General features: G+C 44.3%; 1 protein-coding gene across 1 annotated transcript in view; it reads right to left on the reverse strand.

Moving 5' to 3' along the window:
• LOC147012762 (voltage-dependent P/Q-type calcium channel subunit alpha-1A-like) overlaps window positions 1-10557 on the reverse strand; it is a gene marked incomplete at its 5' end in the record, with an annotated part of 328227 nt that overhangs the window by 18537 nt on the left and 299133 nt on the right. Inside the window, one exon of the mRNA XM_085853452.1 lies at window positions 3864-3988. Coding sequence (XP_085709578.1) covers window positions 3864-3988 — 125 coding nt within the window. The remainder of the gene's footprint in view (window positions 1-3863; window positions 3989-10557) is intronic.

Here is a 10557-nt window from a genome sequence, read left to right on the forward strand (position 1 = left end):
GCAAGTAAATGTTTGCTTATATGTGGGAGTGCACAACAAATTGAGACAAGAAGAGAAGGACGCAATCATTGTCTTTATTTTCAGAACATGATGTGCACATAATATCAATTTCTCAACTTTTACACTGTTCAGGTAGGTTATACCATTCTTTTGTATGTCCCTCCTGTACTTTATCTACAACAGTAATATGATGAAAGAATATCAACATTCCTTCATTTTGTCTGGAGAGCAACAGTGTTTCAATGGAAAAAATGAAATAAAACATGAATTATTATTTGAATTCCCGGCAATTGACGCTTTCCCGGTAAGTATTCTTGTAATTTGCATTGACCAAAGTTTGATGTACTGTCCAAACTGTCTTTTATCTAAGACAGTCATAATAAAATAATATTAACATCTCTTATACTTTGACTGTGGCAATGTTTTTACAGTTGTAAATTAAATTAAATGAAATCTCCATTGAAACACATACATGTAATCCTTCAGTCACTATCTGAGTCGCTGGCTCCAGAGTCACAAGCTTCATCATTACTTTCAGCCTCATCATCGTGCAACAATGTCTGTTCTTGTTCAACCGAGTCATGTAAACTTCTTGGGAGTGCATCATGGGTATACCTCACTGACACACATCTACCGTCTTTCATTGTCCATCCATGGTTGGTGGGATTTGGGGGTGCATCCGACTTGTCATACTTTAGTTGAATGTAAACTTGGTAGTTAACTCGCGTCACATGCAGATTGTGAGAATCTGGATCTGGTGGGATCCGGGACGTGGACTTGTTTTTCATCTGACCCCACTTTCATGCTCTGGCTTCACCTAACGTTTTACTGATTGTGTCATTATAGATGTCTAATAGTGAATGTAGCCATTTGCTGAAGCACCTCTAGTGTCACTGGAAGTGTTTTGCCAACATCATTCAAAAGATTGCGTGCCTCCTGAGTTCCTGTTCCTTTTTCATAAACTGTGTTTTTCCCATGTCCATAGAAGCCAGATGTTGTATCAGATCCACTATGGATGTGTAATGGGATTAATATTTCAGCTACATCATCAGAGCAAAGGTCTCTGCAGCTGATGATTTTGTCTTTCCGTTTGATAGCAAGGGTGCCCTCCAGTTGATGTGCAACATATGCAGAAAGAATCACTACATCTGTGTCCTCGGCATCAATCACGACTGTCTCCATTTTTCCTGCTTTTCGGATTTGCGAATAGATGAAGAACAGCATTGTGTCCGCCTCAATGTGACTACATTCAAATTCTTCCATCCTTTCTCCGGAGGAGATGTTCCAACAATTTTGCCTGATGGAGTACACAAAGTCAATTTCTCTATGATTCTTTACAAGCTTGGTGAACTCATCCTTTAGAAACTTTTACAGCCTTTGTTTGTTTCCCTGATTGCTGAACAGCACCTGGAAGTTCTTTGTGGCAGGAAACCTATCTGATGTTTTGATGTACACATTTCTGGACCCATCTCTATATGCTGTCGTGGATTTACGACGCTCATGCTCACTGTCTTTTATGGAAGTTTCCACACCATAGGCATCATTTACAAAAACAATCTGGCTTGCATGCCAGATTTATTATGACTGTCTTAGATAAAAGATAGTTTGAACAGTACATCAAACTTTGGTCAATGCAAATTACAAGAATACTTACCGGGAAAGCGTCAATTGCCGGGAATTCAGATAATAATTCATGTTTTATTTCATTTTTCCATTGAAACACTGTTGCTCTACAGACAAAATGAAGCAATGTTGATATTCTTTCATCATATTACTGTTCTAGATAAAGTACAGGAGGGACATACAAAATAATGGTACAACCTACCTTAACAGTGTAAAAGTTGAGAAATTGATATTATGTACACATCATGTTCTGAAAATAAAGACAATGATTGCGTCCTTCTCTTCTTGTCTCAATTTGTTGTGCACTCCCACATATAAACAAACATTTACTTGCTTGAAAAGATTCACTGCCAATAATATTATGAGAAGAAAATTGATTTTTTTACTATTTTCCAGATGTTACTCGACGACAATCTTGGATTTGGCCCCCGAAAAGTTATATTTCATATTTTGTGACTTAACCCTTAAATACAACAATCTGGAATGGTAATATATGACATCCTTGACCTTCAAAACATATATTTTGACCCAAAAATCATAAAAATCGGACATGCAGAACCAAAGATATGCAATTTTTCATATACTGGAAGTAGCATGGCGGCCATTTTGAATTTTCGCATCTGGCCGAGTTAGCCCACATTTTCACGAGGTTCACCCCAGCTCATTTTAATCAGCACCCTCAAATTGACTAAAATTAACCTTCAAACCTTGGTCCCGGAAAAACGGTCACGGGACCCTATTGTGGGAACTCTACTATAGCACGGTATTTCAAAAAGTTGCGGGCGAGTTTTGACAAAAAAAGAAGTGGATGAGTCGGTTAGGTGACGACAACAAGCCAATTCGATTTTGGTTCAGGACCGATTCCAGATACGGCTCATCAGTGGGATACAAAACGTAAACTGTTCAGCCTAGCGGAGGTGTGCGCACTCCCGAGTGCTGTTCTAGTTGCACCATGACATTACCTGTAGGGTGATTGTGTCACCCCCTACAGTCACACACAAACACACACAATTAGATTTTTAATGCGAGTAAACTTACACATGCAATTCTGAAAACTCAACAACAAAAAAATCGTCAGCCCCCCCCCCCACCCCCAACTCTGTCCCACTCTCCCTCCTCCCACTCATAAAAGCAAATGGGAATTTCCACGTTGAAACAGAGGAATATTTACTACTTTCTGCTCCCCTGTCATACTGTCACAGACTTCATAGAAACCCATCACAAATATAAGAGAAAATAGTTGGGAAATAATAGCAAACCTGTGTAACCTCCACAGTAAAAGTGCTGCTTGAAAGAAAGGGTTCTAAAGGGTAATTGGAAATGGTTACAAAGGGTAAATTCTAAAAGATTATAAAGGGTAAATTCTAAAAGATTATAAAGGGTAAATTCTAAAAGATTATAAAGGGTAAATTCTAAAAGATTATAAAGGGTAAATTCTAAAAGATTATAAAGGGTAAATTCTAAAAGATTATAAAGGGTAAATTCTAAAAGATTATAAAGGGTAAATTCTAAAGTTCTAAAGGGTTCTAAAGAGTAATATATAAAATTGTGGGCAGAGTCATTCGAACTGTCCAACCATTGGGTGGAACTCACATATACGACTCACGCACAGCTCCTTTTATACATAGATTTGAAGCCATCCAAGTCAAGGAATAAAGTTGATGGACATAGCCATTATCACTAGGGCTGGCAGGATAGCTCCAAGTCTAGGAGCACTAGGGCTCCAAGTCTAAGCCTTGGAGCCTTAGACTCTTAGAGGTATGTACACTTACCTTTTGAGCTGTTTAGACCTGGTTCAAATCTCTACCGAGCTATAAACTGTCATCCTGGTGTTTCACATGCAGGCTGAGGGATCAATGTGTGCCATCCATTGGAAGGATGAGTAAGTTGGATGACCCATCAGCCAGCACTGTGCTTTGGTGGATGTAAATGATCCCATGGTGCTTTCACAAAGAGTAGGCAAGTTATCATCAGAATTCTGACCAAATTTTACAAATGCCTGCTCTACCTACAGGTGGCCCTACTTTGAGATGGGTCAACCCAACATAGGCGTTGTTACCATAGATTAGGATTCAATCTTTTGGTGCATTACCTCCAATTGTACCACCCTGTGCCGAGGCGATTTGTGCTGGAGTATTACTGCACAATGTTTTTGTGTACCGTATATGGTAGTGCATTATGACATGTCCTTGGGGTACTAAGGTGCCATAAGTTTGTTGTGATACTCCCACAAAACCTACGGGCGCCTTTCGGTGTCGAGAAGCCGCTGGCTGAGCTGTGAATCATCGGCGTGCACGACAACGCCGGGTAGACCCTGTGTCCCACCGGTCCCCAACATACGTTGAAACAATGATGGTTTGCGGCTCTGAAAAAAACAAACAAACCAGAAACATCCATAATGTTGTTAGTGATGTTAGTGGACCCGAAAAGATCATTTTGGCCTAAGTTGCTTGTATTGTATGCACGTCGCATGCAGTCAGTGGTTACTGTATTTTTTAAAGTTCGGAATCATATGCAGATGTGGGTGGCATTTCATTTTTAAAAAAAAATATGGTCATCCATCCTGAGTTTCCTTGAGGGTATAAAGAGTCATCCACTTATAAATCAGACCAAGCAAGGCAAGCATTTACAACTGCTCCCCGAGGGTCATTAGTGTGCCAACTGGGTTGTAAGCCGGCAATCCAATATAGCGATTTTGTAATTCTCTCGAGACTCGCTCGCTATACAGAAATGCTTGGAATCCAAATCGGTAATACTGCTGCATTCAGCTGAATTATGAACGCACAACCTCTGGGATACCAATCCAGTGTCCTCACACATAGCCACCACCCCACCTACATCCTTAACTTCATCTATCCCATGATGAGAATGCATTAAATTACTCCCTGACTTTATATGCACACCCCAATTAAAAACAACCACTTACCATTGGATACATGGGCGTGGTCATGATACTAGCCAAAGGCTAATGATATCCTTTACATCCAAAATAGCACAGAGAGAACAGCATGGCTGACACCTCATCTAAAGGAAGTTATATTTCACGATGCAGCAACTTCTACTGTCATTGCATCATAACAGTAATTTTATTCACACAAGTTTGGTTACATCAGAGTGAAAACCCAGACCAAACCAGGTAGCTCATTGGTGAACCAGCTGTGTCCAACTAAGCTGTCCAGCAGTTTGGTTGACACTTGTTTATTGGGGGCGTCTGCTATCGAGACAGACAGGTACATTATAGTTGCAGTACATTTGGTCTACCCTTGTAGAGAACATGATCAATTTGATTCCAAGAAATAACTTAGTAATATACAGGAGATGATTTATAGGTTTCAATTGTTACAGAAGCATGTACGTACGTCATTAATGGAGAAGTAAAAGCAAGATAGGAATTGCAATTGTACCACGCGCAAGGTCTGCGATCCAATCCTGTTCAAACCTTACATGTACGGTATTTATCATAACGGCTGGCAGCATAGAGGTTATCATGCACACCTCTTCACTGTCTAGACTGAGCTGAAATCCTGACGCAGCTATAAACTGTCATCCTGGTGTTTCACAGACAGGGCATGGAATCAATGTGTGTGCCGTCCCTTGGCTGGACATTAAGCTGGGTGCTCTATCAGACAGCGTTAGTTGGTGTACATTAAATATCTCACGCTGTCCTTCAAGAAGAGTAGGCGAGCTTTCGCCAGAACCCTGAACAAATTACAAATTCCTGCACTAAATTATAGGAGGCACTGCATCAGCAGCAGAGCCGTGCTTCCAGCAACGTTGCAACCAGCTGCCACAGACTGTATGTACGTCAGCAGCAGTTGTTGGACGAGGTGAGGTGATCAGCCCCATGCTCCCGACTACAATGTCTTAGTCCATGTATTTGATCCAGTACTTTGTTGTGGAGGATTTTTGGAGACAGTTGGCAGGTCATGCATACTGTGACCAACAATAACAAGGAATCTGAAACAGCAAGGGCTTTTAGGTTGATCTTGCCTGTGTCACACTGTAAAATGCCTTAACTACAATTATGACGTTATAGGTCACATGGTGTAGCAGGTCAGGTCAGGTATGGGAGCATGTGCCAGAACAGCGCGTCGCTGCGTCCACTTTCCGCCGGTACTCCAGGGGGCTCCGTCTGGCCATCCCCCAGGCAGATGCCAGGCTCATCCCCATCTCCTTGAGATGATGGTCAACCTGCTGCAACCACGAGGCACGTGGTCAGCTCACTGGCCTCCACCACTCATGAGACTCCCTTGCTGAGAGAATCTCGTGAGCAGGATCAGCGTCAGGAAAACGAGCCACATGTCCATACAGCCGCAACTGACGCTCACGGACTATGCAGGTAACAAATCTCATTCGAGTTTCTCTCAGCAACCGCTCGTTGGACACAAAATCCGACCAGCGATAGCCAAGGATTCTCCGAAGAGACCTGGTACCAAAGGAATTAAGTCTCCGTCTCAGATCCTTGGTCAGAGTCCAAGTCTCGCATCCATAGAGCAAGACTGGAAGTACCAAGGACCTGAAGACTCGGACTTTCGTCCTCCCGCACAGGTACCGGCAGCGCCACACCCCATGATCCAGTGAATCCATGACTCCCCAGGCCCGACCCAGACGTCTATTGACCTCTGACTCGCAGCCAGCAGAGACATGAATATCACTGCCAAGGTAAGTGAATCTCTCCACGACCTCAACATCCTCACCATAAACAGACACAGACAGGACAGCAGCATCCAAGATGTCACCGAAAGCCTGGATCTTAGTTTTGACCCAAGAAACCCGTAATCCCAGCGGCTCCGACTCCTCATTCAGCACCTCGAGGGCCCCCAAAAGGATGTCTAAAGTCTCCGCAAAGATGACTGCATCATCTGCAAAGTCAAGGTCCGAGATCTTGACATTCCCAAACGATGCACCCCAGCTAGATCTCTCCGACATCCTCCCTAAAATCCAGTCCATACAAGTGCTAAAAAGTGTGCGGGCCAGTACACACCCCTGACGAACTCCAGTAACAACTGGAAATAAGTCAGAGATGGTACCACCACACTTCACAGCACTCTCAGTACCAGAGTAGAGTTCAGACATCAGATCGATCAGTTTTGGTGGCACCCCACGAAGACCAAGAATCCTCCAGAGGGCATCCCGATTCACTGAATCGAACGCTTTACAGAGATCAACATAGGCTGCAAGCAGCCCCTGCCAAAACTCTCGTCTGCGTTCAGTGAACTGCGTTCAATCGTTGACCTCTTTGGTGTAAAGCCTGACTGCTCTGGACGCTGGTGCTCAAGCAGATGGTGGCGAACCCTATCAAGAATTAACCGAGCAAAGACCTTGCCCGGCACTGAGAGCAGCGTCGCCCCTCGGTAGTTGTTGCCGTCTAGGCGATCACCCTTCCCTTTCCAGAGAGGAACAACAAGGCCCCTCTTCCTGTCAGTTGGGATGTTGCCTGTGTTCCAGGCAGAGCACAAAACTGCATACAACGACACGAGTGCAGCATTTCCACCAGCCGTGAGAAGTTCAGAATGGATGCCACAGATCTCTGGAGCTTTGCCCCGTTTCAACTGGTTCACCACAGCCCGTGTTTCCACAAGCGAAGGTGGACCACAGTTGATTCGAGGGTCAGCAACAGGGATTGTAACACCCTTGACGTCCAACTCGACAGCTGGGGGATCAGCCTGGTACAACCGCTCAAAGTAACCGGCCCAGCGGGCCTTCACTTCAGACTCCTCTGTCAAGAGCCTACCACTCTCCGCTCGAACTGCAGTGCTCTGAGGGATGGGCTTGGATGAACGCAATGCGCGAATTCCCCTGTAAGCGGGATGAGAAATACCTGTCCACAGGTGATGCTCTACCCCCTCACAGATTCCTCGCACATAGGCCTCCTTGTCCACCCTTAGTGCATGTACAGTTTTACGCCTCAGCTCCCTGAACAGCTCAGCTCTGCCATTCAGCCTGGCCCTGCGACTCTGGTCAATGGTATCCAGTGTCCCTTGAGAGACAAAATTCTTCTTTGCCCTGTGGTGAGCTCCAAGACATCAACCGGCAACATCAAGGATGGTGGTCTTGAAGGCACTCCAGAACTCTTCAGGAACCCCCAAAGCACCCAGACCCCCCAAGTGTCCACTCAGCCTGTTCGCAAACTCCTCAGCTACTCTCTCATCCCTGAGCTTGCCAACATCCAGCCTAGGCTGGGATGGTACCATTCTCCAGGATTTAAGGTGCAGCTTTGGAGTTGCTACAACAAGCCTGTGGTCAGTATTGAGGAAATGAGCACTCTGGTAGACCCTGCAGTTCTGGATCATCCTCCAACGACCGTCAATGAGGACATGGTCAATCTCCTTTGCCACACCGCCAGCATTGGAATAGCAAGTCCAGCGATGAGCTTGTGGGCGCTGAAACCATGAACCAGCCACCCTAAGTCCATGACTTCTTGCAAAGTCAAGGAACTTAGTGCTATTCTGGTTCATAGTTCCTGACCCATGGGGACCAACACACACCTCATAACCATCCCTATCAGTTCCAGTCGATGCATTGAAATCCCCCAAGACTAGAAGTGTATCTCGTCTGGGGCACTGATCAACCACAGACTCGAGTGTGGCGTAGAATGTGTCCTTCAAGGCGAGATCACTCGCCTCAGTCGGAGCATAAACAGAGACCAGGGAAATGACACCTAAGGAGTGACGAATCCTTAATCTTATAATACGCTCGTTGACCGGTGTTACCTCAATTATCATTGGGGTCAGCTTATTGGACACAGCTACAGCAACTGCTTGGGTATGGTAACCATCAGAGCGACCAGACCAATAGTAGGTGTAACCACCCACCATTATCTCGCCGCAATCCGGTCTCCGAACATCAGAGAGAGCTGCAATCCCGATGTCCAAACGCTTGAGCTCAGATGATAACAGAGACAGGTGATCATCCTCTCTTAGGGATAGGACATTCCAGGCACCCACCCGAAGGGACCGCCTCAGGTTAACCCAAGGAGACCGCCGTCTGGTGGACGACACCTCAGCACCACTCCGACACACTCTCCCGCAATCTGACCCAGGGATGTTACCCCGTGGTTTCCCTCCTATCATCAAAGATCGGGGGTCCCGAAGGCTTTGCCCCAATCTCGTCATCCGGTGAGCTGCCCTGCGAAGGGAAGCTGCACAGGAGGTACTCCCACGGAGTGGGTTTTCAGATTTTTTTGCGTTTTGTGGAATGAAGGGTTTTACGGTGGCCGGAGTGCAAATCCTGCCACCAACTTCCTAATGAAAGTAACCCAACTGCAGGAGGACGTCCGCAGACACAGTTGGGCACTAGATATGGATGGCCGTTGGCTCACAAGGAGCTCCTCCACCCTTTGACGGAGGAGTGTAGCAGCCATACTGGAAAAACAAAAATTTTGGACCTCCATATCTCTGACACCGTACCAAGGAAAAATTGAAACTTGGCACATGGCAAGTATTCCTAATGGGGAATAAGTATAATTTTTATGATGTCATAGATGCCTTTGTTATGATGTCATAATTGCAAATGTAGAACTCTACATCCGATCAGTATGAAAATTTTTGAGGGTCATCGAGGAATAAATTGGTCCACAGAATTTTTTTTGATAACATCAGTCATGTGATTCGGCAGCCATATTGTTTAAGAAACAAAAAAAACCTTCAAAAACCTTATCTGAAGTGGCTGAACATATCGAGGCAAAACTTTACACACATGACCACCTGTCCATGAGGAACAAAACGTTCACATGTATGATGTCATCGGTCACATGGTTTGGCAGCCATATTGGATTTACCCTAAAACTGATAAAATAGTCTTCTCCAGAATGGTTGGACAGATTGAGGGGAAACTTCACAAAAATGTTCCTCAAGCCATGTGGATGCCAGGGTTTTCACAAATAATTCATGTCACATGGTCTGGCAGCCATATTGGATTGAGCAAAAATCTTAAAAAAATTCTTTCTCTTAAACCACTTCATCGAGCGATGTAAAAGTTCACAATTATGATCTAGTCATGATAGAGAATATAAGTTTTAAATTTCAACCTGATCAGACACATGGTCTGACAGCCAGAATTATTATTTTTTTAAAATCTGGGTCCTTTTTGATTTTTGGTAACAAATAAGGGTCATTTGGCTGCACCTGGATGGGTTTGTGAGTAGAGGAGTAGCAGCTGAAACACGATTCCTATCCGGGTTCCTCCTGATGACTCCATCTTTGCTTTTTGCTCGTTCGGGTTCCTTCTGATAACTCCAATGCAGGACTGTACCTATTTGGTCTTCCATTTCATTTGAATTTAATTTATTTTCATCCCATTCTGAATTTGATTGAATAGTAATAAACGTCATGCGTCAGGGTCAAGTGTCCTATCAAAGCGGGACGTCTTCGTACGCGGTCATCAATGCCAGCAGTTATAAAGTGACAGTTGTAGTTATGTTTATTATTAACTAGCAGATACCCGTCTACGACAGGTATGGGGGACAGGACGGATCACAATACTCGGTTACGGTAGTTTTTTGGATGTTTTGCGCCGCATTCAACAGCTCAGTTCATATTGGTGGCGTGGCTGGGTGCCCATGGTAGTGTTTGAGACTGGTCGCTTTAGATTGTTGGCCTTGACACATCGTGCTAAATGAGTAACACGAACGATTTGACATATTCTTCATTTCTATATTACCTCCATCAACAGATTAACAACATGGCAGGATAAAAGTCGTAAATGCTGAGTTGAACTAACGTCCTGAACTCATGGACTTAGTTAAGTAAAGCACGTTTTCTGGGACCTGACCATCGGTTTGCCGCCAAACGCTGCTGATTGTGACGTCATCGATTCCCTCTTTGAAAATTCTATCTATATTCGATTTTTTGAATCCGCTATCACCTGCGTAAATACATGGAACACATAATGTGAATATTTCGGAAGTATAAACAGAATATGTTCGGAGAAAAG

The sequence above is a fragment of the Eptatretus burgeri genome, chromosome 14 (assembly GCF_056783735.1).
Source record: "Eptatretus burgeri isolate ZD-2024b chromosome 14, Ebu_testis_v1, whole genome shotgun sequence".
NCBI lineage: Eukaryota > Metazoa > Chordata > Myxini > Myxiniformes > Myxinidae > Eptatretus > Eptatretus burgeri.